This window comes from Cucurbita pepo, chromosome LG02 (assembly GCF_002806865.2).
Source record: "Cucurbita pepo subsp. pepo cultivar mu-cu-16 chromosome LG02, ASM280686v2, whole genome shotgun sequence".
Lineage (NCBI taxonomy): Eukaryota > Viridiplantae > Streptophyta > Magnoliopsida > Cucurbitales > Cucurbitaceae > Cucurbita > Cucurbita pepo.
The window spans coordinates 13,610,597-13,637,746 of NC_036639.1; the positions used below are offsets into that span (position 1 = coordinate 13,610,597).

Genomic DNA, 27,150 nt, shown 5'->3' on the forward strand with positions numbered 1-27,150 from the left:
TCATTTTATTAATTGTATATGCTTTTTTTTTTNTGTTTCATGTCTTTCCATATGAGCCATTAACAACATTTCATCCTCTTCTTCTAGCTTTGCATACTTCAATTCATTATTCTTCTTTGGATATTCATATTCAAAATGACCTAAGTCATGACACCTATAACATTCAATAGTTGCTTTGTTGAAAGTTGATCTTCCTCTTCCGCGTCCTCTGCCCATGTAAGTTCCTCTTCCTTTATTACTTATTTCCGTTTGACCTTCAACTTTTAGAACTTGCTCCTCTCCATTAATGCTGGATCTTCAAAAATTTTGTTCATGCACCACCAACGAACTTTTTAATTCATCAATGGACATGTTATCAGTATCTTTAGATTCTTCAATGGATACTACAACATAAGTAAACTTTTTAGTCAGGGTATGCATAATTTTTTCTACAATTTTCTTGTCAGGCATATCTNCAAAAAAAAAAATCATGATTTTTGTAATTTATTACTATCAAGACAAACTTAGGTTATTTTAGCATATTTTGTTTCCGTTTATCAAATATCAAAGAAAATATGTAAATCTCACATTGACGAAAACTAAGGGAAGGGTTCCCCCATTATAGTGGTCTAGCGATCCACATCTGGGCTCGAACCTCTGCGCACTTTTCTTGGCCGGGCATGCGAGACGACGTTGCTGAGTATGTGAAGACGTGCCTGTCAACAGGACAAGGTCTATGTGGGACGATGTTGGGGACAGAAAGAAAAATAAGTTGTATATCGCGAGTATAAGAAGCAATTATTAATTTTTAAAAAATATATTTTAATCCTCTTATTTTCACGATCATTTTTTATTATATATATATATATAAAAAGAAAAAGAAAAAGAGTTATAATGCATGCTTGAATGCAGTTATTGATAATATATTGGGTATTGCTTCAATTATGAGTTAAAGAATTTTGTTGATGTGAATCATATAGATAGATAGAGAGTGATAGCTCATCATTTTCATCCTCTTTACCTTTATTGCATCCTCTCTATTCACATTCTTCCCACCCTATATTGTATTAATAATGACCACCCTCTTTATTTTTTTATTTATTTTATTTCTTTTTTATCACCATCAAATTCAATTTAATAAAATAATTATATATTATACTCTTATTATTAAGATAATAATATTTCAATATAGAAATGCATTTTGAATTTGGTCGAGGATATGGGCTTTTTGATGGGCCCATTTCATTTGAGGCCCAACTAAAAAGGCCCAGAAGCGGGAAGGACATGGCCGAGATCCACTTTCTTGTTATTAAATAAATAATTATAATAACATAATAAAAAGAAAATGAGTAAGGGCAAAAATGTAAATTGAGGACGGGAGGAAAACAGAAAGTTGCAGTAATGGCGGGATCTCAGTAACCTCTGAACGAGCGAGGGTTGAGGAGAAGCAAGAGACTCGCTCTTTCGTTCCTTACGGTTGAAGATGCTCCAAAAACTTCACCATAAAAGCACCAAGCTCCTCATCACTCCACAATAACATAGAAAAAACAAAAAAATATTTTACTATTTCCCCTTCGATCCACGATTTGAAGGAACCTGAAGATGCTTTACTACTCTGTGATTATAGGAAACTGAAAAAAAGATTTCGCCATTTTTTGTTGTATAATCATATATATATATACAAACATATTCTTCTGCGGTATTCTATATAGTGTTGAAAATGACCGATATCAGCTTGGAGGAGATCAAGAATGAGAACATTGATCTTGTAAGTTCTTCTCATCTTCTTTACGTTTCTGCTTTCGGTAATGAAGTTTTTGGTTCACTCNTTTTTTTTTTTTTTTTTTTTTTTTTTTTTTTTTTTTTTTTTTTTTTTTCTGTGCTTGGCGATGCATTCTCGTTCTGTTTCGATTGAAATCTTTTTCGAAACTTCGTTGATCTGGTAGTGAGTGATTAGTACTTCGATTGTTTTCTGTATTATTGCTTGTTGGAAGGCCAAATTATAAGATAATTTTATGCTATGATTTCAAAATAGTGTGGCTTAATCAACTGTGTGTTCATGATTAATCAAAATAACATAATTACGTGTCAGTTATTTTCAATCCACTTATATTTATGACTGTTTGATTTATAGGAGCGCATACCAGTTCAGGAAGTGTTTGAGCAATTGAAATGCTCCCTAGATGGTTTGTCCTCAGAGGAGGGGCGCCAGAGGCTTCAGCTCTTTGGCCCAAATAAGCTTGAAGAGAAAAAGGTCACTTATGACTGAGATTAAACACAAATTTCTCCACTTTTAGCTTCAGTGAAAATGAATATCTAACGGTTTAAACTCTTCTTCACAAACAGGAAAATAAATTTCTGAAGTTTCTTGGTTTTATGTGGAATCCACTTTCATGGGTTATGGAAGCTGCAGCTATCATGGCCATTGTTCTTGCCAATGGAGGGGTAACGTTTTTCTCTATCCCTCTGTTTTTAAAATGTAAATCAAAGTTCTTGCCGAGACACTGATATGATTTCAATGGATAAAATTGCAGGGGCAACCACCGGATTGGCAGGACTTTGTGGGTATTACTGCACTGCTTATTATCAATTCCACAATCAGCTTTATAGAGGAAAACAATGCAGGCAATGCTGCAGCAGCACTTATGGCCGGTCTTGCACCAAAAACCAAGGTCCTTCGTGATGGAAAATGGTGTGAGGAAGAGGCTGCAATCTTAGTTCCGGGAGATGTTATCAGCATTAAGTTGGGAGATATCATTCCAGCAGATGCCCGTTTGTTGGACGGTGATCCTCTTAAGATTGATCAGTCAGCACTTACCGGGGAGTCTTTGCCAGTTACAAGGTGCGCTGGTGATGAAGTGTTTTCTGGTTCCACCGTCAAGCAGGGTGAGATCGAGGCTGTTGTAATTGCTACTGGCGTCCACACCTTCTTTGGAAAGGCTGCTCATTTGGTTGATAGCACAAATCAAGTGGGACACTTCCAAAAGGTAATGTGCAAAAAGGTTTCACGTTCTCTTTCACAGTCAGAGAAATGAAAGGTTTATATGTTTGTCATGTTCTATTGTATTCAGGTGTTGACTGCCATTGGAAACTTCTGTATTTGCTCGATTGCTGTGGGGATGGCGATAGAGATAGTAGTGATGTATCCAATTCAACATCGTCGATATAGAGATGGGATCAACAATCTCTTGGTGCTTCTCATTGGTGGGATTCCAATTGCCATGCCAACAGTGTTGTCAGTCACAATGGCCATTGGTTCTCATAGGTTATCCCAGCAGGGTGCTATTACAAAGAGAATGACGGCCATTGAAGAGATGGCTGGAATGGATGTACTCTGCAGTGATAAGACTGGAACTCTAACTCTCAACAAGCTTACAGTTGACAAATCCATGATTGAGGTGTTCGTTAGAGATGTCGACAAAGATACTGTAATTTTGCTTGGTGCTAGAGCTTCCAGGGTTGAGAATCAAGATGCTATTGATGCTTGCATTGTTGGCATGCTAGGCGATCCTAAGGAGGTATATTCTTTTAAATATACAGCAAATAGTATCTGCTTTTTCCATGGCCTTTGATGTTTTCATAGATGACATTCTAATGTGTTAACCTTCTCTTTGATTACCTCACAGGCCAGAGAAGGCATTAAAGAGGTCCATTTCCTGCCCTTTAACCCTGTAGACAAGCGTACAGCTATTACATATATTGATAGCGATGGCAATTGGCATAGAGTGAGCAAAGGAGCACCGGAGCAGGTTGTAGAACTACTGAAACTTATGCATTGTCTTTCTCTAGCTCTACTTCATATTTACATATTTGGAATCTGGACAGATTATCGAGCTCTGTGACCTCCGGGAAGATATCAAGAAGAAGGCTCATTCAATCATCGACAAATTTGCTGACCGTGGTCTTCGTTCTCTTGCTGTTGGCAGACAGGTAATTGTCTAGTTTATCTTCAAAATTGAAATATGTAATGAGCTTGATTATGACGAAATCTCCTCGTTGGTACAGACCGTTCCAGAAAAATCCAAAGATGCTGCTGGGGGACCGTGGCAATTTGTTGGTCTCTTGCCTCTCTTTGACCCTCCAAGACATGACAGTGCAGAGACAATCCGAAGGGCACTTAATCTTGGTGTTAACGTTAAGATGATCACCGGTGACCAACTGGCCATTGGGAAGGAAACTGGGCGCAGGCTTGGAATGGGCACAAACATGTATCCATCTTCCTCCCTCCTTGGACAAAGCAAGGACGAATCAATTGCTTCTTTGCCTGTTGATGAGCTTATTGAGAAGGCCGACGGATTTGCAGGCGTCTTCCCCGGTGAGTAGTAGGATGATTAGATTCATGTAAAGTTCTTATAATATAGCTTTTTTGTGCCTTTGCATACTGAATGGCTGTTGTTAAATGCAGAGCACAAATATGAAATTGTGAGGAGACTTCAAGAGAGGAAGCATATTTGTGGAATGACAGGAGATGGTGTGAATGATGCTCCAGCATTGAAGAAGGCAGACATAGGAATTGCAGTGGCTGATGCAACTGATGCGGCAAGAAGTGCCTCTGATATTGTCTTGACAGAGCCAGGACTGAGCGTGATTGTCAGTGCTGTTTTAACAAGCAGAGCCATTTTCCAGAGAATGAAGAACTACACCATCTACGCAGTTTCAATCACCATCCGTATTGTGTTGGGCTTTATGCTTATTGCACTCATTTGGAAATTTGACTTCTCCCCTTTCATGGTTCTTGTCATAGCCATTCTCAATGATGGCACCATCATGACCATCTCTAAAGACAGAGTAAAACCTTCCCCTCTTCCTGATTCATGGAAGCTCCGCGAGATCTTTGCAACTGGAGTTGTTTTGGGCTCTTACTTGGCCGTTATGACTGTTGTTTTCTTCTGGATCATTAACACCACTGATTTCTTTTCGGTAAGAAAATTGCAAATAATCACTAACCCAGATTGAACTTTTTAGCATTCTGCTGCTTATCCTTGTTCTTATTAACGTGCAGGATAAATTTGGTGTCCGTTCCATCAGAGAAAATAATGCTGAGCTCACAGCAGCTGTGTATCTTCAAGTTAGCACAGTCAGTCAGGCACTCATTTTCGTCACAAGATCTCGAAGCTGGTCATTTATTGAACGCCCTGGTCTACTCCTCGTGTTTGCATTCTTCGTGGCACAGCTGGTAAGAGTCGTAACCCATTAGCTTGGTTATATAATGTTATTTCCTTCTAAATTGGATTTATATTATTTGTTGTCAAGGTGGCTACGCTCATTGCTGTGTATGCCAACTGGGATTTTGCGGTTATGAAAGGGATTGGATGGGGATGGGCTGGAGTGATCTGGATCTACAGCATAGTCTTCTACATTCCTCTGGACGTTCTCAAGTTCGCCACTCGATATGCATTGAGCGGCAAGGCTTGGGACAATATGCTCCAAAACAAGGTACGTAAAAAGGACTACAAAAAACAAAAGGCACTTTTAAAGAACTCTCGCTCATTGCTCTCACATACATTTCAGATTGCTTTCTCATCAAAGAAGGATTACGGCATTGGGGAGAGAGAGGCTCAATGGGCTGCAGCTCAACGTACCCTTCACGGCCTGCAGCCTCCCGAAATGTCAGAGCTCTTCAATGACAAAAGCAATTACAGGGAGTTGTCTGAAATCGCAGAGCAAGCCATGAAGCGTGCTGAGGTTGCAAGGTTGAGGGAGCTTCATACATTGAAGGGGCATGTTGAATCGGTGGTAAAGCTAAAGGGATTGGACATTGAAACCATCCAACAACACTATACTGTTTGAAGATGAAGACAGAGAAAGGATTTTCAGGTGCCGGAAAAGTGGCCGCCGGCGAGAGCAGCGAGACACAGAAATCAAAAAAAAAAAAAAAAAAAATGAAACTTATTATTATTAGTTTTTATGTTAGGCTGTGTCTTGCTGTTTGATTTTTGTAGTAGGAAGTTAGGGTGATGGCAATAAGTCGCCAGCATGTGTGATTTGTGATTGCAATCCGACGCTGGTGCTAACCCCATACAAGTGGTGTGGGTGTTATTATTCCATTTTTTTGTTCACTATTAGTAAAATAAAAGTAGTATTTTTGTCCCAAGTCCATTTGAATCGCATATTATCTTCAACTAAACCATTAAAATTTCAAATGGTTTTTTTTTTCATCATATGAATGACCATTATGGAAGTTTTTCGCATGATTCACATAAAAATGGAATCTTTTGTCTAAATCAATTAGAATTTTCGAAATGAATCACTAAAAATTTAATCTACAAAATACTTATCCATTAGAATTTGGTCTAAATCGACCAAATCCTAAACTTCCATAATGAAACACTAAATATGTAATCTACAAAACATTAAAAGTACTTAAAATCAATCTCTAGATATTTCTAATAAAAAGCTTTAGTTCAAATAGTCTGAATTGTAATTCCATTACCTAATGTGTACCTATGCGCTTAAGTTTGAGTAGTTTCGGAGTTGAAGTTCCAAGCCCATGCACATGTCGAGAACATCACCTAGAATTGAACATAAAGAATCCAAGCATGTAAAAGCTTTGTAGTCAATCAAATTCATATTAAGCATCATGAATTATACTACCATGAATTTATTGATATTTTCTATATTACACTATATTTATAATCATTCATATTAACATATAATCGACCAACTATGGATTCATCATTATAATAAATAAACTAACCAAACTCAATCCAATCCTAAGAAAACAAAATACAAACTTCTAATATTCTTCAGAGATGCTATTCAAATTTGGTTCCCAATTATCAGATGACCCAAATGGTCTCTTGGGAGACCCTCTAATATTCCCATTTTGCAAAAATACCCTCTTATCATTCCCCTTCAAATCATCACCACTTTCCCACCTCACACTTCTCTCGCCCTTCTCCTTTGGAACAAAACACATCATACACTTTCCACCATTCAAACAATCCGATTCCAAACCTCCATTTTCCTTCATCTTCTGGGGGTTTCCCACGCTGTTTTCCGGTAAGAGGTAGTATTTGCAGCCCAGCATGAGCGTCGTGTCCGGCGAGACGATGGCCCATGGATGATTAGCTGATTGGGAGTGAGTGAGGGAGAATTCTGGGTTTCGGAGCATGATCTCCGCCGCCCGGATGGGACCGTCGTGGAGCTCTATGTGACCGCCGGGATGGACGATTCTGACGAGCTTAGACTTGGCGCCATAGCTGCACAGCCAGCTTGAGAAGGCAGAGGCCATGGAGTATTTGCAGAGGAGGTTCTTAGAGGACAGATTTTCAAGTAAGGTATCGTCGTTTTCTATGATCTGTCATAGGATTAATCGTTAGTTTGTGATTTATTCAAGTTTGTTCATGTAAATTGAAAACGAAAGAAAATTAGAATTCAAATTCTAATTCTAAGGACCAATGTAAACTGAAAATGAAAGAAAATTTTTATCTTTCATAAACTAGATACTAATTTCAAATTCTAGAGACCAATTAAAAACTAATTTCAAACCGTAGGAAACAACTAGAAATCAAATTCAAATACACCAAAAATAAAAATGTATTTTATCCATAAATTTTTGGCTTCAACATTCAACTACTCAGAGAGAGAATACTTACATAAATTAGCATTGGAAGTCGCAAATTTGAAGGTAGCAAGCAGTGACTATTGAGAGGCATGTCTATTAATTCACTGTGCTGCTGCAGCATTAATAAATATCAGAGTTGTGCTGCTTTGAAACTCAAGAAGTCAAAACATAAATGGTATAGAAATCAACGTTGTAATTGCGAACTTCAAGGCATGCCATGGTCGAAACAAAACAAAACAAAACAAACCAGTCTATTCTATTCTATATAAGCCCCTTTTTCTACATGGAACATATAACATCACCAGAATGCATACAAGATTATGACCGAAGAAGCATAAATGAAGCTTACTGTAGTGATAGCAGCACTTTTAGCTCTGCTGCTGATCTTTCAACAAGTACCTGTAGAAGCAGATGCTGAACAAAAGCAGAATCAACATGAAAGAAAAGGGTGGAAAGATGAAGAAAAGAGAAGCAAACCCAGAAGCAGAAGCAGAAGCAGAAGCAAACCCAGAAGCAGAGGATCCAACTGTGATCCTTTTTACCGATACTTGTTTGGAGCCTGTGGCCAGTGGCCTTTCCCAACCTCCCCTTCAGATAACCCATTTTTGTCACCCTCAAGGCCTTCTCTGCCCCCTTTAGTTTCTTCCCCTCCTCCACTTTATCAGCAGCAGCCAGCCCCCTTAGTTTCTTCCCCTCCTCCAGTTTATCAGCAGCAGCCAGCCCCCTTAGTTTCTTCCCCTCCTCCAGTTTATCAGCAGCCAGCTCCTCCAGTTTATCAGCAGCCAGCTCCTCCAGTTTATCAGCAGCCACCTTTGGCTTCACCTGATACTCCATCTCCACCTCCTTCATCTCCCCCACCTCCCTTGGTTCCATCACCGCCGCCGCCGTTACTATCTACTCCGGCCCCTTCGGAAATGGTTCCACCTCCCTTGGTTCCATCACCGCCACCGCCATTACTATCTACTCCAACACCTTCAACCTGGTTTCCACCACCTCTGGTTCCTTCACCACCACCACTGTTTTCTAATCCAGCACCTTTAATAACCTTCTCACCACCTCTGCCAGAATTTTCAGTACCTCCACTGGTGCCTGATCTGCCACCTCCGTTTGATTTCACACCAGATCAACCACCGTTCATCCCTATATTACCTCCACCACTGGTATCAATCCCGACCGAACCATCGCCTTTCACGTTTCGTCCCATTATCTTTCTTCCACCTCCCCTGGTTCCTTTAGTTCCAGAAATTCCTCAGGATCCATTTCCCTTTGTGTCTGCACCACCAGCACCAGATACCGGTTTCAATGAACCATTAGTGCCCCTGCCACCTGAACCGCCCTTCACAACTCCATGATTCCATCACCATCTAAAGAGCTGAATCCTTTATGAATGCAGTAACTAGCAGCCATCAACTAGTTGATCATAACAGTTATTTACCATTTCAAAAGTTCCATGTAATGTTTGACTTCGGGCGTTTGTAACCATGGTGATTACGTTATGGATGGAAATATATAAAGCATAAAACTTCTACATATGGACTAGATATCACTATTATTTTGCTATAGAAATCTCTAACCTTTGAAAACGTTCAAAACTAGAATGAATTGGTCTTTCTTTAGTTAATAATTAGAAAATGTAATATCCTCTGTATTCTCAAGTGTCATGGTTTAACTTTTCTTTCCTAACAATTAATTCACATACTGATTCATAAGGTCAAAGCTTGAAAATTATAACTTTGTAAAAAGAAATCCAAATTACACTTGAGAAACATAAAACACAAGACAAGTCCTCAGGGTCTCAACATGTCGAACATAAATACACTTGGGAAAAAAAAAACTTGAAGCTTCAGAAATGCATCAACTTAACCAAAGCTGGGAAATCGGTTCCCCATTGTGGCATTTCTTGACACATTCCAGAACCATCTCTTGTAGTTGTTTCTCAATATCTTCCATGGGTTGGCAAGCATCAATAACCTGCAATTAAAAACAAAATCCAAAATACAGTCGGTCAATCCTCTTTTTTTTAAAAAAAAGCTAAACATCACTCTTTTAACTTGCATGAAAGTTTGTCACTAAACTTTATTATATAATGATTTAGTTTCTATACTTACAATTCTCGACAAATTTAATCATTAAACTTAACTATGTGACAATATATCCATCATTCATTTGTAATAATTTAGTCTCTAATGTGAAAATTTTTGTTAATAGATTTTCTTTCCTACTTGGATCGAAAAATTGGTAAGGACCAAATTTTTTTATAAATTATGAAGACTAAGTTGTTACATAATTAAAGGAGGGATCAAATGGTTACAAATCTGAAGTATAGGGACTAATTTTTAACTATCTCAAAATAAATGACTAAATGTTTCTATCCTAGAGTTACGAGCCCAAGTTATTACAAATTTCAAACTTAGCCTATAGGAACTAAACTGTACAACCTAAAGCATGAGGACTAAAAGTATTCATTAACCAAACAAATATGAAGAGACAGCTTCAACTATGACCAACACGAAAGCCCAAAGCAATTCCTAATGCATAAAGTCTGTCAATTTTCCAAGACTAAAGAAAGCAAGTTACCTTCCAAGAAGAATCATGCAGAACTTGATAGTATTGGTCAACTTTGCTCTGGAACTCAAGCTGCTCATATCTCTCACATCCATATCCTCCTCTTTCTGATGCTTTCTGATCATTCAACATATTTCCTTATTCATTAAGCAATCATAATATAGATTGAAGCTTTTCAGTTGATAATTTGTGTTGTTGGTGGGGGTCGCAAATCAAAGCATTTTCATCATTAAGATAAAAAATGGCGGTACTTCTAGATAAAGTCACGAAAATAGTTATCCTTAGATTGCACAAAGGACACAATTCTCTTGATTTTAATTGATTATACTTATAAGTCCATTTTCACCAATGGCATAATAAAAAACTTCAAAATAAGTCCGTAATAACACCTGCTCTACTTAAACTACGGCTTATTGTATGCTAAAACAATACAATTGATTGAGTTCCATAGAAAAGTCTAATACAAATATACAATTGCTTCTATGATCTTCAAGGACGTGGTTGAACGTTCCTATCTGAGCAAGGACTTGAAGACAATACAAAAATGTCAATATGTATATATGTGTGTATATAGCTTCGTTTCATTTACTAGTTGGAAAGGGTGAATTATGGTAAACCATCCAAATAAATGCATTTAAAATTATTTCAGAAAAAAGATGATATAATAATTTAACCAACCTCTGGAGATATGTTTAGGTACAGAACTAGATCTGGAGCTAGCAAGCCAACCTCCGGCGCCTGCAAAGGGCAANTTTTTTTTTTTTTTTTTTTTTTTTTTTTTTGACAATAAACTATGGGAATATATTACTATAACCAAAACAGCTTAGGGCCAGGGGGATGAGAGGACCCTCTACTAAAAACTAATGAAGCAAAGCCTACTAATCATGGAGGGTTAAGGCTAGGAAAGTTACAAAAGAATCTCGTGTCTTAGACACCGCAAAGAAGAAATGAAAAGTCAATAATAACAAAACATGTCACATAACATCGCTTATTTGTATTTTTACCTTACACCATTCAATGCCAAGTCCTTTTGCAGATGAAAAGGCCACCCCTGAATATGAATACCGATCGACAATAAGAGTGGTTCCACTCTTCAATTTAGTTTCCATTAATGATCTGCATGGCATTACAGTAATCAAACACAAATCACATGCTTTTGGGACAGATATATATTATTCTTTATCTAAGAAGATGAGGATATAAAAAGGTTTGGGTCGCAAGTTCACAACTACTTGCTTGGAACTTCTAAAACCCAGTTCACAATTTTTCATTTTGAAGCTTGCTACTTGTTCACAGCATAGAAAGCTCAATCACTAGTTAGGAACTGAAAATATATCAATCTAAGAGACTAAAATGCAAGTTGTATTAAGAAAAATTAACAAACCTTTTTTCCCATCGGTTAGCACTGAAAAGAAGATGTATCGTGTGGTCATCCAGCTGTGATTTGTTTGAAAGATAAGAAGATATCATCTGTCCAACACTTGTAGTTCTGTCAGGAAACCGCCAGAGTTCGGCAGAATGCCCAAGTCCTTCTAAGTACTGGACTAATCTACTGGACTGTGTAGTCTTCCCACACCGGTCTAAACCTTCAAGAACCACCAAAGCTCCTCTAGAGTTACTGTTGCAACCTTGTAGTATAGAGTTCTGATTCGTTCCCATTTGGATATTCCGGATAAAAGCCTTAGAAGAAATTTTCAGTATAAAACTTGAGGATCTTCTCGCTATTACTGCTTCAAAACTCCTAAAAATTAAAACAAAAAAACAAAGACAAAGACAAAGACAAACAAACAAACAAACATAAGAGAGGTCTTCTATATTAATCACCGTGACTAAAGCAGAACTATCTAATGCATATTTGATATTAAAAAATGTATTGCACCATTGAAAAAAATCAAGTGTATTCCTAACCCTATAGTTCACAAAAAACAAATATATAATAATGATTATCCAAAATTAAACATCATGAATCACAGGTGAAACAAGAAATTAATCTTACAATGGCCTATAGATTGTGGAAGCAAGCATTGAACATGTCCTGAACTTGTAACTGCGTAAAATTGTATGCACAAAAGCTTTATCCCCAAGTAATCAACTACCACAAACAGAACTCGTAACCCCAGCAGATGCAAACAGCACTAAACAGCGCTTTACCTGCATTTGAGAGGAACTGTGAGTTCCGCAGTTCAAAATAACTCTCGATTTTCCGTATAACCAACCTGACGCAAACCATGGCACGCCGAAAGCGAGAGGGAGGGACAATCTCAAGTAACAGCCTAGGTTTTTAAATTTCCGGAAATTCATAACAAGAAGTTAATAGGTTCACGAATACAGAACAACCGTCTTCGTTACAGGTTTACCTCAAAACCAAAGAAAACCTAAAACTGGCGGAGGAGGAAGGAAGGCGTACCTTAGAGATGATAAAGCGGCAACAGCACAGCGACGAAGACGATGGAGAAGGAATTTCTCGCGGCAGATCGAACGGCGTTGGTTCAGTGGAAAGCTTAGAAAATAGGGCTGATTGAGGGAAAGGGAGTAAATGAGAAAGCGCGGGAGAGACTGCTTCGGCCAATATGAAATGGCGCCAAACCCTATGGAGGTTTACTAAAATAAATATAACTAATTATTTAATTAAAATAATTCAATTATAATTTTTTAAATATATAATAAATTCATATATCTGTTTAATATAATTTATTCCACCGTATTTTTGAAATATACATTATACATGAAAGTTTATACGATTTTATTAATTATTAAAATTGATTTAAAATAAACTTAAAAACGTATATAAATGGAAATTTAATTAGTTATAATTAGTTTTGATGATTTGATTTAATAAAAATACTTTATTTATTTAAAATTCTAATAGTATGTATCATGAAATACTTTGGATTACAAATTTGATATAATAATTTGGTAAACTTCTAAAAGCCAAAATAAAGGCTTTATTTATAATACTATTTTGATTATTATTATTATTATTTTTAAGTTCTCAATAAAATAAAACTATATCACTTTCAATATCATTGGAGGTATAGTAAACTTTAATCAATGATGAGATAATAAAGAAATAAATAAATAAATAAAATATCTGCGAAGAAAAACGAATTGAAGAGAAAAAAATAATAATCTGGAAAAGGAAGGTTTCAGTGTAAAATGTATATAAATATGGAAATGAACAAGTTCAACTGCAGACTAAAATTGTTGCAGGCCACTGTACTTTGAACTCCATTATTTCGCAGCAAGAACAGGGCAATCCATTTTGCAGCTAAAGAAGAAATGAATTCAAAAACAGTACTACATCGCCTCAGGATTTGTTAATACAATCTATTGAAATAAAAAAAAAAAAAACTTACGAGATTGATTCTACACTTTCCCATTATCAATGAACTATCTATCACTTCATGATAGATATCATATGATGATATGAATGAAACTGATGTAATTCCACGGAACTCTCTCCAACAAATCTGAGTGCAAACCTCAGGAAAGCGATTTCAATGCATGTAAGAGAAGAACGGAGACAACCTGTGCTTCAGTTCTTGTAATCTGGGTTGTCTCGAAGACCGAGTTTGTTAAGAACCATACAGTAGGATTCCCAGTCGGTTCGTCGAAGATACTTCAGTAGCTTTTTCCTCAGTTGCACCATTCCAAGAAGACCTTTCTTAGAATGCTTATCCTGAGAATCACATTTACCATGGATATATAATATCAACTACAGAGACCATCTAAAAATTTGAACCCATATGGTGTATTTACAGCAACACTTTTGATAACACAGATTCAAATTCAAAATGCAAACATGTGGGAGAACGGGTATGGTTCCTAATACTAGAAATGAAAATTCGATACGAGATGAAATGGAATCAAGATAAGCGTACATATTAACTTAAAATGGAGAGTGGATGAAAGGAAAATACGGTTGCATTCACCTTCTTGTGCAAGACAGCAGTTAGATGATTGATTTTAGTGGTAAGTTGCGCAACTGCAGAGGACACCGAGAACGAAATTAAGCATCACAAGAACAAAAAGGATGTCAAAATCTCTACTTTGAAATATTCAGCTGCTTTAGCCTTAACAACCTCCTGGTCTCATGTCTGTCAAATTACTCGCAAAAACAAAGGGGGAAAAGAAAGATTTACCTTGAACTCGAGCAGATCCACAGTCTGACTCCGACATTTTAAATTCTTCTCTGACTTTTGCTAACTCGATTTTCAGCTTATCAGCAGACGACATGTTATCCGGATGGAAATACTGCACGAAACGACTGATTCGAGTAAATGACCAATCAAAATCAAGTAGCTCAACTTTCACAAGAAACTGCAGAGTGAAACTATGAATGCAACTTTAAAAATGAGAATCAGGAGCTTGCTTGTATTTTAACAATTAAGGAAAATCAGGAGTACCATTACCTTAGATGAATTGGAGAATGGAACAAGAAAAAATCAATACTTTCATCAACAATAAGAGAACAAGCAAACATGTGTGGTCATGATGTCCGGCAACCATAACTTTCAAGGACTATGATAGTTTTAAATTGTAAATGGAAAAAGAATCGCTAAAACTAATTAACAATACTTGGTTGAAATCACGTACCTTTTCAACAAGATGTTCCTGAGGAGGTTGTAGCATATGGTTTGGTGTTCGACCTAGCTGACCCAAGATATCGAGCCGCTGGACTGGGAGCCGAAAATGAAGCAATTTCAAACTTTCAGTAACTAGTGTTCTAATGAATAGGTCCAACAGAGAAACTTCATAATATATAAACATGTGAAGATTACATTATCTCAATCGCTTTTTTCTAATATTTGTGAGTGTTCATACCAGCTTGAGTGCACTTTGACTATTCTCACAAAGTTACAATCTGAACCTAATATTAAATCTTAGCCAAGTAACCACCTTTCCTTGAGCTCATGCTCTCCAATTGTTCAACTCTTAATTAGAAAAGTATCTAAAAACAGCCCTTAATGGTTCATAATCTCTACATGACCGGCTAAAGAAATAATGCACTTAAAATGGCTTCAATTCTTCCCTTTTACCGTTCCAGCGTTTAAATGGCTATTTATTTTTGCAAGATTTTCAGTCCACTTTCTCTTCCAAGTTTCAAGAACATATGCAAATTTCTTTTAACAATTTCAAAGAAAACTAGTTATAATTCCCAACTGTACATGAATTTGTTTACTCACTTGTCGTTTTCTTTGCCTTTTCATCATCAGACATCTTCATCTTCACCAAGCTCTCCCTCAAATCCTGGAATGAAATCCCCCCAATTTTCGACTCGGTTTCCTTCTCCTCCATTGTCCTTAGCTTCATCAACCTCTCATTCAACTCCGTCAATGAAAACCAATTCTTCTCTTTTGCTTTTTCTGGCCTCAGAGCTCTCAACTTGGTCCCCAATTCTCCATGGCTATACATCTTCACAAACTCAGTCTTCATTCCCTCGTTCTCCCCTTGTTTTCTGTCCATCATCTCCTTCCCGAAAACCGACGCTGGCAACCTCTCTGTTCCACCAAACACCGATGTCGACGCCGGGTCCGTCGGTTTCAATTTCAAGCTGTTCTTAAATGCCGATAACGACATTGAATCCCCACTCTTCCGTTCATTTTGCATCCCCTTCGATGGACTCACCTGCCGCAAGCTCTCCCGAATAGAATCAAACGACAGCATGCCGCTACGGCCACTTTCAGGTGCACTACCATCATCGCCCTTCCTCATCGCGTTCCTCTTGTAAAGCTCTTGAAACGAGATACCACGCTGCCAGGACGAAGAAGCTGAAGATGGTGTAGGGCCAAGCTCGGAGGGAGGAGGCACAGACGATCGACTGCGAAACTCAGAGAGATTCTTTCTGATTTCTTCGAGTGAAGCGGCTTTCGAAGCCGGAGAACTAGATCGATTCGGGACAGAAGTGAATGGATACGAAGGCTTTCTAGCACTCGACGGAGAAGGGGATTGCTGCTGCTGTTTGAGGCGCGCTTTAACATCGCTGAAGTAAGAGGACATGGGAGACTGAGCTGAGCCAGTGTCGGCAGAGGAAGAACTATCGGTGGGCTCGTCATTTGGATCAGATGGGGCGGAGGAATTGGAGGAGAAGAGGTGGATGAGAGAAGGATTGGTGAGAGTTTTAGGGTGTTTGGGTCTGAGGCTGAGTTGAAGCGCCATCGGAAGAGGAACTGAAGAAGGTTTGGAGTGAGGTTTTGCCAGACAAGAGGAAGAAGGTGACTAGGGTTTCAGAAATGAGCCTACGGAAGCTGGCCAGCACAACCGGGTCGGGTCGGGTCGCCCGAGAATAATATATTTTGAATTTAGGTAAAAATTAAACTTTTGTTTCCTATAATTATAATTTAATTTATGGATAATTTTACAACACTAATTAACATATATCCTCGTTAGAGACTTAATACATCAATTTTTAAAAAATGAACTAAAATAAAATAAATTAAACTAACTTTAGTCTTTTGAACCTTTTTTTTTTTTATGTGTAATAAGTTTTTGATAAATATATTAATTTAAATTTCTAATATATTAAATATATATATTAATTTTTTAAGTTTAGTACTCAAAACACAAAATTAAAATTTGACCTTTGAAATTCAAATATTATGCAAAGGGTATTAGTTTAAAAATATGGAAACCAAATAGAAACAAAATTGAGTTTAAAAACTATTGTAAGAACTAAACCTTTGTTTGTGTTCAAAAATTATACAATGGGAATGGAAAATGTCTGATGAACAATTTATGCAGAGTATTCTCAAAATGCTTCCTACCTGAAACGATAGATAGTTATAGTTCTGAAAAAATGAAGACCATAAACTCAACTTGTTCATACAGATGCCAAGCATACAAAATGCAACCAAATTGTGAACAAGAACCTACAAATTTGAGGAATAGCACCGGAACTGTGAATTGAAACCGTTATTAGGGCGCATTTGAAAAGAAACTGAAAGAGAGGTGAGTGTAGGATCCCTCGACGTTTTCGACTCAAACTGTAGCGAGTTTATGGGACTCGATCGACTTTAATAGCTCCTCGCCCATCGCTTTGCAGCCCACTAGTTTCTGTGAAGTCAAGCAAATCTTAGGATGACCAAGCAGAGGAATTAGAGATAATAGTTATTAAAAGTATGAGAGAGGAATGTATTACAATTGCCATGAAAATCTAAGAACTCGTAAATTTGGATTTGAAGTTTAATACGAGGGGTGAGAGATTCTGTAATATCCCATATTGGTTGGGGAGGAGAATAAAGGGTGTGGAAACTTTTCACTAGCAGACGCGTAATGGGGAAGCCCATAAGGGAAAGCCCAAACAGGACAATATCTGGATGAGTGCCGGTTCTGCTGCGTAACTAAGACACGTTTTAGAGTCTTGAGGGAAAGCCCAAAAAGGACAATATCTACCAGCGTCGGGCTTGGGCCGTTATAGATTCGAACCTCTAATTTTTTGTAGTCAACTCAGAAGTTTAAATTTTAGAACTCCTGAATCACTACCCCCAGGAAAAGAAAAAAAAAACTCGAAGTACTTCGATGTATGGGAACCTATGGTCTTTATGTAAACGCCTTTCTTTTATTTGGTGGGAGCAAAAAACTGTACACAATCCCAAGGGAAGTAAAACAAGTAATATAAACAACCAAACTCTACAATCCAACTCAATTTGATTGGTTTAGGCGCAAAAACTAGCTAAATTATTAACTTTCATGATAGTGAAAACATATTGGTTGAGGTAATTGGACAGTTCCGTCAAGATTTTCACCCTTTTTCCCCCCAGATGTTCTGGTCTTGTTGGTAGGTATCAGTTTGATTAGGTTGATATATATACCTTTTACCGGATGCAACGACTACAATAAAGTAAAAGAGAGAGAGAGCAAGAGAAAAGATACGTACACATCCAGCTGAGTATATGTCACCGGTTCTAAACCCTCTTTCTAGAGTATCCAAAACTGCAGCCTCAATTCTTTTGGCAGCACTTTCTTCACCAATGCCGTACTTAAGAAGCATAGCAGCACTGAGAACTGTTGCCAATGGATTTGCCTTATCCTACAGACAACACCATGTCATTTCATAGCATAACACTTTGCATCCTTGGGAAATTATTTTGATGTTTTAACAACACAAACCTGTCCAGCAATATCAGGAGCTGAACCATGTATAGGTTCAAAAAGTCCAGGTCCCTGTACAAACGATTTTATTAGAAGGGAAATGTATAAAATTTAGATCACCAGATAAATCCACAACTTCTTTCAAAAAACCAGAATAACAATGCAAGAGAATGATTTTGACTACCGATTCACGAAGACTTGCAGATGGAAGCATCCCAATACTTCCAGTAATCATGGAAGCGGCATCCGACAAAATATCACCAAATATGTTGTTTGTCAAAATTGTATCAAACTGCAAATTTCCACAATCAGTCCCAATAAAACTCAACTTTCCCATCAGAAGAGCTATGAAATTCATAGCAAATGGACAACAAGATTCCTTTCAATGCAGACCTGCTTTGGATTACGAATTAGCTGCATTGCAGCATTATCAACGTACATGTGCGAGAGTTCGATATCAGGATATTCTGCAGCAATTGCTGTCACTCTTTTCCTCCAAAGCATTGATGCCTGCACAATAGTCAGTTCTATAGTAAGGTTTCTACATCATAGACTGTACATAATATATTGAGCTGAAATGTAAGATTAATATATAAATAAAGCAGGGAAATCCTAAACTGAATGCTTGATCTTAATCATTACTCTTCAGCAAAACTTAGAGAAATTTGTACGAGACAGCCATTCTCAAAATTGAACTTTGAACTTGTTTCTAGCAAAATAAATGGATGGTCTGAGGTTGTTCTCTCAAGGGAAAAAAAACTGATCAAAGGCTTACGCACCTCCAACACATTTGCTTTATCCACAGAGCAAACTCTTCCTTGTCGCTTCCGAGCATTCTCAAATGCCACTCGAGCAACCCGATCAATCTGACATAGAAGATCATATATAGTTCATAAAATAAGAAGGGGCTTATTTGGGTTATGGAGACAAATTAAACATGTAATTTTAATTTCCAGAAAAATGAAATGTAGAACAACTAATCTTCTAATTGAAGATTTATATCAAATAGCAATGCTTTTTATGGTTGAAGAATAAAAAAATAGAAAAAAATAAATTACCTCATGTGCTGCATACACTTCAGTATTAAATCCAATTTCTTCCCCATTTTCACTGGTTTTAAAACCTCTTGGTTGCCCAAAATAAATACCTAATACAGGTGGAAGAAATCATGGCACCTTTATTCAAAACCCCAAAATTGAGAAATGGAAGGAAATCAAGGCATGCAACCACGTTTCATATGGGAGGGGCAAAATTTTACCTCCAGTGAGTTCCCTTACGACCATGAGATCAACACCTTCAGCAACCTCTCTCTTCAAAGTTGAAGCGTTCACCAACTGAAAGGGTAAGAAATGGAATAATCAATAGGCAATAGAGTTACCACATATAAGACTTAAACCTTTTATCGACAGGTGAATCCTCACAAACTCACAGGACTGCACACGAATTTATGCATCTCAATGAAAATTATTACTGGTATATGCTTTCATGTTTCATTTAGGAGTAACAGTTGTATAAGCAAACTGACCACTGAATATAATACAAAGCAATGAAAAGTAGTTCGGACAACTTGACACTGAAATATGCCAACATATTAGGTCATGTCATTATTAATTCATAATTTTGAATCTATCCCTCCTACCATGAGGCTAGGTCTAGCATTAACATGCAACAAGGCTACTATAGGGCTTCAAACACACTACTTTCCCCTGTCTTCAAATAATTGAATTATATGGAATATTCATGCCAAAATGTCTTGGCCATGCATGAACATAGCTCAATACTTGAGGCATCTTCTACCCTCCGTGAGATAAAGGTTTCAAGTCCCTACTACGCCATTTTCCGTACTAAAAAGGTAATTTAATGGCAAAATAATAGTGGGGAAGGATACCATAGAAATTTACCTGAGGAAAGACAGTTGCAGGTCGCAAATTAGCAAATACTTCAAGACCTTTCCGAAGTTGAAGCAACCCAGTTTCTGGCTTCAAATGTTTTGGATTGTCGTCCCATTTGTACCTTAATAAAAGGAAACAGCCATGAGATGTTAAAACAATTTTTAAGGAAGAAGTCAATGTAATAGCACAAGATATAAGTAAAAATACCCTCCAATTGCGCCAAATAGAACAGCATCAGATTGCTTTGCTGCTATAAGCGTCTCATCTGGCAATGGAACCCCCGTCAAGTCAAGTGCAGCTCCGCCCACAGGCATCTCTTTGTAATCAAATCCAATCCCTAACGAAACGGAAGCCAATCTCATCAAAAATCAAACGAAAAATAACTCACCCAACAATTTTACAACATGACGCAGAAAGGAAAACTCCTTCAACTTTCTTCAGCTCTTCGCAATTTCCTAAGTTCGTTTCAGCAAACAATTAATCCCTATTACTGTCTTCAATCTGATTGCAATGCACATAATTACAAAGAAATCCATATACTGAACGTCTAAATTAAAGAATCCAGTATTCCTTCGACAATACATAGACCCAAACACTACCATATATAACACAAAAGCAACACCAAAATCAAACAAGCATCATAAATTCTCTTCACGCAACTCCAACAGCATCCCAACAGAAATGAAAATGAAAATGGAGAAACAAAGACAGATTAGAGGGACCTTCAAGCGAAGCAGCGAGATTGAGAACATCCTTCGCAACGGCAATAACTTCAGGGCCAACACCATCACCAGGAAGCAGAGCGATATTGAAACGCCGGGAAGGAGAAGTTCCAGCAGAGCAAGTGACTCGGAAAAGCTTGGGCGATGTCTTTGAAAGGCTAATAGATGGGGAGAAAAAGTTGGATGGCTTTGCGTTGAGATGCAGAGTCGCCGCCGCCGCCGCCGCCGCCGCCGCCATGGATGAAGGAAGCAGAGAGCTCGAAACAGTGAGATAAAGAAATGCACAAAGAATGCGCTGTGGAAGTTGCAGCGATTGGCTTCTCTTTTCTCTATTTATTCGTTTTTTTTTTTTTTTTTTTTTTTGCGTAAGATTCCACTTCGACAAAATTAACAATTTCACAATTTTAAGTCAAATTTTACTTTTTTATTTAAATTATTCTTTGCTAAAAAATCACGTGGGACCCACATTCCATTTTTTCACCCAATTATCACTAATTTTTCCAATAATTTTAATAATTAAGAAGAAAATAAAATTAATATACATTACCTTATTTGCATAAATATTAATTCCATGCATGTGTTATTTATTTTATTATTTGTCTTTTTACATATATTTAAAAAAAAAATGACAAATAAATTAATTTATAATTTAGAGATTAAAAACATGTCATAATTTGAAGAAGCTGTGGAAGGAGGATCGAGCAACGGGCATGATGAAGAAGAAAACAACACAATGTTGAAGTGGTTCTTGCCTTCCTAGGACTGCGTGTTCTGTTGACAGCGGCGTCCACGCCATTGTCCATTCGCACCGAACCCTTAAAATGCTTCAAAATTTTAACTTATCTAACAAACCCTGTTTCAATTTCTCCTTTATAAACCCTTTTGAACACTCAAAACTAGCAATTCAATCCTTTTTCCATCTGGGTTTTTGTTGTTCTTTTGAGGGTTTTGGCCTAAACTTAAGGGGATGCTGAAGCTGGTCTTGAAAGGGGGAAGTAGGCCGCCATGGGTGGGCTTGGCTGCTGCTGTTTGGGTTCAAATAGCTAGTGCTTCTTCTTATAACTTTTCTCTTTATTCCCATTTCCTTAAATCCGTTCTGGGTTTGAATCAGCAGCAGCTTACGATACTCGGAGTTGCTAATGACATCGGGGAGAGCGTTGGGCTGCTTCCTGGACTTGCTTGCAACATATTTCCTCCTTGGGCATTGGTTTTGGTTGGTTCTGTGTGTTGCTTTCTGGGCTATGGAGCTATTTGGCTTGCTGTTAGCAGAACTCTCCCCAGTATGCCTTATTGGCTGGTGAGTTCAATCTTTAACTCCAACTCTCCAAACTCTCACCATCACCACTATGATATTGACTACTTTGAGCATATGATATTGACTACTTTGAGCATAAGCTCTCGGGGCTTTACTTGTAAGCCCATAATCAAAGTACACACTATAAAGCCTCCCCTGAGGTCTATGTAGCCCTCGATCAGCCTTCCCTTAATCGAGGCTCGACTCCTTTCTCTGGAGTCCTCGAACAAAATACACTTTGTTCGACACTTGAGTCACTTTTGACTACACCTTCGAGGCTCACAACTTCTTTGTTGACATTTGAGGATTCTATTGACATGGATAAATTAAGAGCATAATTCTGATACCATGTTAGAAAATCGCGACTCTCTACAATGGTATGATATTGTCCACTTTGAGCAATAAGCTCTCGTGGCTTTACTTTGAGCTTTTCCAAAATGCCTCATATCAGTGGAGATGTATTCCTTGGCTATAAACTCATAATCATTCTCTAAATTAGTCGACCATAATTATTCTCTAAATTAGTCAACGTAGACTCGCACTCAATAATCCAACGCTCTCCCCTCCATTATGTGCTTTAACATTTACTTCTGCGTGTGATGGCAGCTATGGCTCACACATTGTATTGCTACAAATAGCAATGCATGGTTCGCAACGGCTGTGCTGGTAACCAACATGAGGAACTTCCCGCTCAGCAGAGGTACTGTTGCTGGAATTCTGAAAGGCTATGCCGGGCTTGGTGCTGCTGTATACACAGTGATATACAGCTTGGTTTTCAGGAAGTCAGCTTCGGATTTGCTGCTGTTTCTTGCAATAGGGATACCCATTTTTTGCGTAGCCTTGATGTACTTTGTTCGGCCCTGTACTCCGGCTGCTTCAGAGGATCCATTTGAGCGTGGCCATTTTCTTTTCACACAAGCTGCTTGTGTCTCGCTAGCTGTTTTTCTAGTCTCCACCACAATTCTATATGCAAAAACCACCCCTAGTGATGCTGTGGCATACCTCTTAGTTGCCATAATGGTTGTTCTATTAATGTCTCCTCTTGCAGTTCCCATAAAAATGACCATTTGTTCTACAAAGACGAAGAAACTCGAGCCTCGAGTTGAGTCTGCCAAAGCTTTAGCTTCTGGAGAAAGCGATTCGTCGTCCAAAATAGAACCTTTATTGACACCATCTTCCTCATCTACAAATCTTAAAGGTTTCTATGAGAATGATGATGATGGATCAGATGCAGAAACACTTCTTGCTTTAGGAGAGGGGGCCATTCATAAGGAGAAGAGAAGACCTAAAAGAGGGGAAGATTTCAGTTTCCATGAAGCTGTTATCAAAGCTGATTTTTGGCTGCTTTGGTTCTCGTACTTCCTCGGGGTCGGTCCGGGAATAACGATTCTCAACAATTTGTCTCAAATTGGGATTTCTTTAGGTGTTAACGACTCGACGTTGCTGTTGGCTCTTTTCAGCTTATGCAACTTTATCGGTCGTTTAGGCTCCGGTGTTATTTCCGAACACTTCGTCAGGTAAATTACTTTGGTTTTCTGTTTACAAAAACAGGTCGAGTGCTTTGCTCATTGGTTCGGCCATGGTTGCTCAATGCAGGTCAAGAATGATACCACGGTCGCTGTGGATGATGTTTGCACTGATACTCATGGCTATAGCATTCCTCCTATATGCGTCTGGCCTCACGGGTACTCTCTACATTGCCACAGGTTTCACTGGTATCAGTTTTGGAGTTCTATATTCTATGATGATCCCTATGGCATCTGAGATTTTTGGCCTCAAGAACTTTGGAGTGATCTTAAACTTCATGCTGCTGGGGAATCCAATTGGAGCAGCTCTTTTCTCAGTTTTTCTAGCCAGTACTTTATACGACAATGAGGCTGCGAAGCAAGGTTCGATAACCTGCATCGGCCAACAGTGTTTTAGAATCACTTTTTTCGTTCTTTCAGGCGTGGCGGGGTTCGGTTCGATCTTAAGCCTAATTCTTACGATTCGATTGAGGCCAGTCTATCGAAAGCTTTACTCCAGTGGTTCATTCCGCTTGCCTCTAAGTACAGTTCATTGATGTTTGGAAGAGGATTCTCTTGGCTTTGGCCAACTTGTATTATATTAATGTTGTAACTATTAACTATAAATGAAACGGGATACCAAAAGAAATTTCAGAATAGGTTTGGATTGGATTAGCCCATGAATGGTGTCGGGCTCTGCTATCATTTGTAACAGTCAAAGCCCACTGCTAACAGATATTGTTCATTTTGGCCCGTTACGTATCCCTGTCAGCCTCACAATTCTAAAATATGTCTATTAGGGAGAGGTTTCCACACCCTTATAAAAATGTTTTTATTCTCATCTCCAGCCCATATGAGATCTCACCGAAAAACTCGAGAGACAGAGTGGGGATGCTTGAAAGTTTGAACATAGTTGTCAAAGTTAATGATTTCTCCATAGTAATCAAAGCACATCAAACTTTCTTCCACAGTAAGAAACAAAATTTCTCAGCAAAGAAAAAGTTGTGTTGAGAAAGAAAAAAACAGGAACAGTAAACTGCAAAGAGCTAAGAAAATGGTATTAACTGAGAATAATGACATATCAATATTACAACATAACATTACAAACCTCAAGCCACAAGAACAAAAGCTGGGTTTGGCAGAGATTATGATCTCCTAAACAAAATCAAGATCTAATTCATGCCTGTTAGAAAAAGAGACCTAAAGGGCATGAATGATTGTTCAAGGAAAAGTGAAGAATAAAAGAGAAGACAACATGATTTTGAATCAGAGCCTTGTTCCTAAAGCTTGCATTCTGCTAGACCCACCACTAAAAAAGAAACAAACAAAATGAAGCATTCCCAAGCCTTGGTAGTATACTAAATTCTAATCCTAGTGTTGGTGGTAGAACACAAAAACCTATCTCTCACCATCAAATTAACCCAAACAAAAGAATTGGGGAAATCCAAAACAGAAACAACTGAAATCTACAAATGTTTCTAAAATCATACTAGAAATGTTGATCTTAAAATCTGGCTAAGAATTCGAAATTCTAATGTCAACACAATTTTCAAGACTTAGGTAGGTTTCAAATTCTGAAACATCGTATCCCACCTGATCTCCTCAACGCCATTGCTCCAGTAACCATCCTCCTCCTCCTCCTTTTTCTCATCCCGGCGAAGATCGTACACAAGCGGACCGGAGAAGCTCTCGATTCGCGGCCACACACCTGGCGCCGGACTTCCATTAGTGAGTAGAAACCTCCCTTGCTGTTTCGCGACCATCAATTTCTTATTCCTCTTCAGCAATTTCCCAGAATAGGTCGATTTAGGGACGACGACTAGGGCTTTGCTGTCGTCTCCATCATGGACAGAGAAATTGCGAATCAACTTGGCGAAACAGCGCTTGGTTCTCTTGATTGCGAGAAGGAGACGAGTGATCGGGCGAGGATGGAGAGCGCCGTCCTTGCGAGCTAGCTTGAGGATCTCGAGACGGTGCTTGGCAATGGAGATTCCAATGCTCTGTAGAAATTCGTGGTTGAAATAAACGATGTCTTCCTGTTCAAGCTCGTTGTGGGATAAGGCGAGGCCGTATTCGTAGACGAGAGAAGGATCTAAGGTCGTTTTTGAAAGCCATGAGAACCAATCCATGGCCGAAAATGTCTGAAAATGGCTGAATGATTCTTCTCTGTGGCGTTCCTCTGTTCTTCTTGAGTATGTCTCTGTGAATGATGCATTTTGAGAGACAGAGATATGCACNAGAAAAAAAAAAAAAAAAAAAAAAAAAAAAAAAAAAAAAAAAAAAAAAAAAAAAAAAAAAAAAAAAAAAAAAAAAAAAAAAAAGGTCGGTTTAATTTAATTTAATTTGTGTTAATTTAATCACAAGGATAATGTATTTTGATTCAACGTTTAAGGTCGACTACTCTCACTAAGTTAATTTAATTTATCTTAATCCCAAATGTTTATTCAATAAAAATATGATAACTTAAAATTATAGTTTTTTTTTTTTATAAATAAAATAAAGTGGAAAATATGGTGGACTTTTGTGACCAAAACTTTATTTCTAACTTTTTTTTTTTTTTCTATTTTCTTCTTTGACAAATTTGATGTTATATTATATATATAATTATTATTATTTAATCAAATTCGATAAAAATTAACTTTATTTATTTTCAAGTATATATTATAAAATAGACGCGAGGATAAAAATAATGAAACTAAAATAATATTTTAATTAAGAAAATGAACAAAAATAAATAAATAAATAAAGTTATAATGGGTAGGTTGAAGCAACTACTTTGGTAGTTGAAATGTAATTAAAGAGGTAATGTTAAAGTAAATTTATAAAAATACAAAGTGGAAAATTATTGAGTTTAGCTACCAAACTAANAAAAAAAAAAAAAAAAAAAAAAAAAAAAAAAAAAAAAAAGCATTAATCAAGCTAAAAATATGTGAATGTGAAAAAGGGTTTTTTGAGTTTTTTTTTTTTTTTTTCTTTGCAGAAATACAAAAAAGTAGAAAATTATTGTAAGTCAACCTTTTGGGTTTGACTTATTTTTTTTATTTTATTTTATTTTTCCTTTAATTATGTGCGTGGGATGGTCTTCCATCACTATCTCATTCAAAAACTTATATCTAATGTGTAAATTATTTTTGTGTGTGACATGCTTTTATTATTTTTATTTTCTTTGGAGAAAACCACCACCACGANGTTTTTTTTTTTTTTTTTTTCTTTGAAGAAATACAAAAAAGTAGAAAATTATTGTAAGTCAACCTTTTGGGTTTGACTTATTTTTTTTATTTTATTTTATTTTTCCTTTAATTATGTGCGTGGGATGGTCTTCCATCACTATCTCATTCAAAAACTTATATCTAATGTGTAAATTATTTTTGTGTGTGACATGCTTTTATTATTTTTATTTTCTTTGGAGAAAACCACCACCACGACAATAATAATAAACAAAACAAAAGTATAATAATTATAAATAATTTACTTTTAATTCCATCTTTTACATTTAAAAAACGAATTCAATGTCATCCTCGTGCCTTTATTAAAA

The 27,150-nt window shown here is 37.3% G+C and overlaps 8 protein-coding genes across 15 annotated transcripts; 3 read left to right on the forward strand and 5 right to left on the reverse strand.

Moving 5' to 3' along the window:
- The first annotated feature begins 1,429 nt into the window (after nucleotides 1-1,429).
- Nucleotides 1,430-6,059, forward strand: LOC111787545 (ATPase 9, plasma membrane-type). The gene is made up of 12 exons (XM_023667543.1): nucleotides 1,430-1,747; nucleotides 2,114-2,233; nucleotides 2,326-2,424; nucleotides 2,514-2,966; nucleotides 3,051-3,497; nucleotides 3,606-3,728; nucleotides 3,805-3,909; nucleotides 3,985-4,294; nucleotides 4,385-4,899; nucleotides 4,982-5,155; nucleotides 5,233-5,415; nucleotides 5,491-6,059. Exons 1-12 carry the CDS (start codon nucleotides 1,700-1,702, stop codon nucleotides 5,767-5,769), a joined length of 2,856 nt encoding a protein of 951 aa, XP_023523311.1. The 5' UTR covers nucleotides 1,430-1,699; the 3' UTR covers nucleotides 5,770-6,059.
- A 633-nt stretch (nucleotides 6,060-6,692) lies between these two features.
- LOC111788070 lies at nucleotides 6,693-7,986 on the reverse strand. Of its 3 annotated transcripts, none has more exons than XM_023668227.1 (3): nucleotides 7,896-7,986; nucleotides 7,578-7,655; nucleotides 6,693-7,279 (listed from the first exon to the last, which is right to left on the reverse strand). In XM_023668227.1, exons 2-3 carry the CDS (start codon nucleotides 7,635-7,637, stop codon nucleotides 6,716-6,718), a joined length of 624 nt encoding a protein of 207 aa, XP_023523995.1. In that variant the 5' UTR covers nucleotides 7,638-7,655; nucleotides 7,896-7,986; the 3' UTR covers nucleotides 6,693-6,715. The 3 variants fall into 3 exon arrangements, with proteins under 3 accessions (XP_023523995.1, XP_023523994.1, XP_023523993.1); XM_023668226.1 differs by having other exon boundaries at nucleotides 7,578-7,658; nucleotides 7,896-7,977; XM_023668225.1 differs by lacking the exon at nucleotides 7,896-7,986 and having other exon boundaries at nucleotides 7,578-7,854.
- Nucleotides 7,171-9,076, forward strand: LOC111788068 (extensin-like). Of its 5 annotated transcripts, XM_023668222.1 has the most exons (3): nucleotides 7,175-7,259; nucleotides 7,891-8,203; nucleotides 8,249-9,076. In XM_023668222.1, the coding sequence occupies exons 1-3, from the start codon at nucleotides 7,212-7,214 to the stop codon at nucleotides 8,896-8,898; spliced, it is 1,011 nt and encodes a 336-aa protein (XP_023523990.1). In that variant the 5' UTR covers nucleotides 7,175-7,211; the 3' UTR covers nucleotides 8,899-9,076. The 5 variants fall into 5 exon arrangements, 3 of the variants coding, with proteins under 3 accessions (XP_023523990.1, XP_023523988.1, XP_023523989.1); XR_002814098.1 differs by having other exon boundaries at nucleotides 7,171-7,259; nucleotides 7,901-9,076; XM_023668220.1 differs by having other exon boundaries at nucleotides 7,891-9,076.
- A 169-nt stretch (nucleotides 9,077-9,245) lies between these two features.
- LOC111788069 (thymidylate kinase) lies at nucleotides 9,246-12,693 on the reverse strand. Of its 2 annotated transcripts, XM_023668223.1 has the most exons (7): nucleotides 12,519-12,634; nucleotides 12,108-12,262; nucleotides 11,496-11,852; nucleotides 11,116-11,227; nucleotides 10,790-10,849; nucleotides 10,124-10,228; nucleotides 9,246-9,517 (listed from the first exon to the last, which is right to left on the reverse strand). In XM_023668223.1, exons 2-7 carry the CDS (start codon nucleotides 12,134-12,136, stop codon nucleotides 9,401-9,403), a joined length of 780 nt encoding a protein of 259 aa, XP_023523991.1. In that variant the 5' UTR covers nucleotides 12,137-12,262; nucleotides 12,519-12,634; the 3' UTR covers nucleotides 9,246-9,400. The 2 variants fall into 2 exon arrangements, with proteins under 2 accessions (XP_023523991.1, XP_023523992.1); XM_023668224.1 differs by lacking the exon at nucleotides 12,108-12,262 and having other exon boundaries at nucleotides 12,519-12,693.
- A 541-nt stretch (nucleotides 12,694-13,234) lies between these two features.
- On the reverse strand, nucleotides 13,235-16,350 carry LOC111788072. Its single transcript, XM_023668228.1, has 5 exons — nucleotides 15,298-16,350; nucleotides 14,708-14,790; nucleotides 14,254-14,365; nucleotides 14,044-14,096; nucleotides 13,235-13,790 (listed from the first exon to the last, which is right to left on the reverse strand). The coding sequence occupies exons 1-5, from the start codon at nucleotides 16,268-16,270 to the stop codon at nucleotides 13,647-13,649; spliced, it is 1,365 nt and encodes a 454-aa protein (XP_023523996.1). The 5' UTR covers nucleotides 16,271-16,350; the 3' UTR covers nucleotides 13,235-13,646.
- A 472-nt stretch (nucleotides 16,351-16,822) lies between these two features.
- Nucleotides 16,823-21,127, reverse strand: LOC111789379 (3-isopropylmalate dehydrogenase, chloroplastic-like). Its single transcript, XM_023670133.1, has 11 exons — nucleotides 20,817-21,127; nucleotides 20,302-20,431; nucleotides 20,104-20,215; nucleotides 19,461-19,536; nucleotides 19,261-19,349; nucleotides 18,982-19,068; nucleotides 18,596-18,712; nucleotides 18,387-18,494; nucleotides 18,221-18,274; nucleotides 17,988-18,140; nucleotides 16,823-17,164 (listed from the first exon to the last, which is right to left on the reverse strand). Exons 1-11 carry the CDS (start codon nucleotides 21,052-21,054, stop codon nucleotides 17,090-17,092), a joined length of 1,239 nt encoding a protein of 412 aa, XP_023525901.1. The 5' UTR covers nucleotides 21,055-21,127; the 3' UTR covers nucleotides 16,823-17,089.
- A 386-nt stretch (nucleotides 21,128-21,513) lies between these two features.
- LOC111789081 (protein NUCLEAR FUSION DEFECTIVE 4-like) lies at nucleotides 21,514-24,272 on the forward strand. The gene is made up of 3 exons (XM_023669723.1): nucleotides 21,514-22,113; nucleotides 22,717-23,627; nucleotides 23,707-24,272. The coding sequence occupies exons 1-3, from the start codon at nucleotides 21,784-21,786 to the stop codon at nucleotides 24,170-24,172; spliced, it is 1,707 nt and encodes a 568-aa protein (XP_023525491.1). The 5' UTR covers nucleotides 21,514-21,783; the 3' UTR covers nucleotides 24,173-24,272.
- Nucleotides 24,273-24,650: 378 nt separating this feature from the next.
- On the reverse strand, nucleotides 24,651-25,820 carry LOC111788960. The gene has a single exon (XM_023669556.1). The coding sequence runs from the start codon at nucleotides 25,742-25,744 to the stop codon at nucleotides 25,172-25,174; it is 573 nt and encodes a 190-aa protein (XP_023525324.1). The 5' UTR covers nucleotides 25,745-25,820; the 3' UTR covers nucleotides 24,651-25,171.
- Between the last annotated feature and the right edge of the window lie 1,330 nt (nucleotides 25,821-27,150).

Excerpts from the sequence above, each read along its gene's own strand:
- LOC111787545 (XM_023667543.1), top strand. The coding sequence starts at position 1,700 with ATGACCGATATCAGCTTGGAGGAGATCAAGAATGAGAACATTGATCTT. Across the intron at positions 4,295-4,384 it reads ATTTGCAGGCGTCTTCCCCG|AGCACAAATATGAAATTGTG; the intron begins GTGAGTAGTAGG and ends TGTTAAATGCAG. Across the intron at positions 5,156-5,232 it reads CATTCTTCGTGGCACAGCTG|GTGGCTACGCTCATTGCTGT; the intron begins GTAAGAGTCGTA and ends TTTGTTGTCAAG.
- LOC111788068 (XM_023668220.1), top strand. The coding sequence starts at position 7,212 with ATGGAGTATTTGCAGAGGAGGTTCTTAGAGGACAGATTTTCAAGTAAG. Across the intron at positions 7,260-7,890 it reads AGGACAGATTTTCAAGTAAG|CTTACTGTAGTGATAGCAGC; the intron begins GTATCGTCGTTT and ends GCATAAATGAAG.
- LOC111788070 (XM_023668225.1), bottom strand. The coding sequence starts at position 7,667 with ATGCTGCAGCAGCACAGTGAATTAATAGACATGCCTCTCAATAGTCAC. Across the intron at positions 7,280-7,577 it reads GACTTCCAATGCTAATTTAT|ATCATAGAAAACGACGATAC; the intron begins GTAAGTATTCTC and ends ATCCTATGACAG.
- LOC111788069 (XM_023668223.1), bottom strand. The coding sequence starts at position 12,136 with ATGCTTGCTTCCACAATCTATAGGCCATT. Across the intron at positions 11,853-12,107 it reads TCCACAATCTATAGGCCATT|GAGTTTTGAAGCAGTAATAG; the intron begins GTAAGATTAATT and ends TTTAATTTTTAG. Across the intron at positions 9,518-10,123 it reads TGCATGATTCTTCTTGGAAG|GTTATTGATGCTTGCCAACC; the intron begins GTAACTTGCTTT and ends TTTTAATTGCAG.
- LOC111788072 (XM_023668228.1), bottom strand. The coding sequence starts at position 16,270 with ATGGCGCTTCAACTCAGCCTCAGACCCAAACACCCTAAAACTCTCACC. Across the intron at positions 14,791-15,297 it reads AAAGGCAAAGAAAACGACAA|TCCAGCGGCTCGATATCTTG; the intron begins GTGAGTAAACAA and ends TTCGGCTCCCAG. Across the intron at positions 14,097-14,253 it reads TGGATCTGCTCGAGTTCAAG|TTGCGCAACTTACCACTAAA; the intron begins GTAAATCTTTCT and ends TGTCCTCTGCAG.
- LOC111789379 (XM_023670133.1), bottom strand. The coding sequence starts at position 21,054 with ATGGCGGCGGCGGCGGCGGCGGCGGCGGCGACTCTGCATCTCAACGCA. Across the intron at positions 18,713-18,981 it reads ATAAAGCAAATGTGTTGGAG|GCATCAATGCTTTGGAGGAA; the intron begins GTGCGTAAGCCT and ends ACTATTGTGCAG. Across the intron at positions 18,495-18,595 it reads TAATTCGTAATCCAAAGCAG|TTTGATACAATTTTGACAAA; the intron begins GTCTGCATTGAA and ends GGAAATTTGCAG.
- LOC111789081 (XM_023669723.1), top strand. The coding sequence starts at position 21,784 with ATGCTGAAGCTGGTCTTGAAAGGGGGAAGTAGGCCGCCATGGGTGGGC. Across the intron at positions 22,114-22,716 it reads CCAGTATGCCTTATTGGCTG|CTATGGCTCACACATTGTAT; the intron begins GTGAGTTCAATC and ends GTGTGATGGCAG. Across the intron at positions 23,628-23,706 it reads ATTTCCGAACACTTCGTCAG|GTCAAGAATGATACCACGGT; the intron begins GTAAATTACTTT and ends TGCTCAATGCAG.
- LOC111788960 (XM_023669556.1), bottom strand. The coding sequence starts at position 25,744 with ATGGATTGGTTCTCATGGCTTTCAAAAACGACCTTAGATCCTTCTCTC.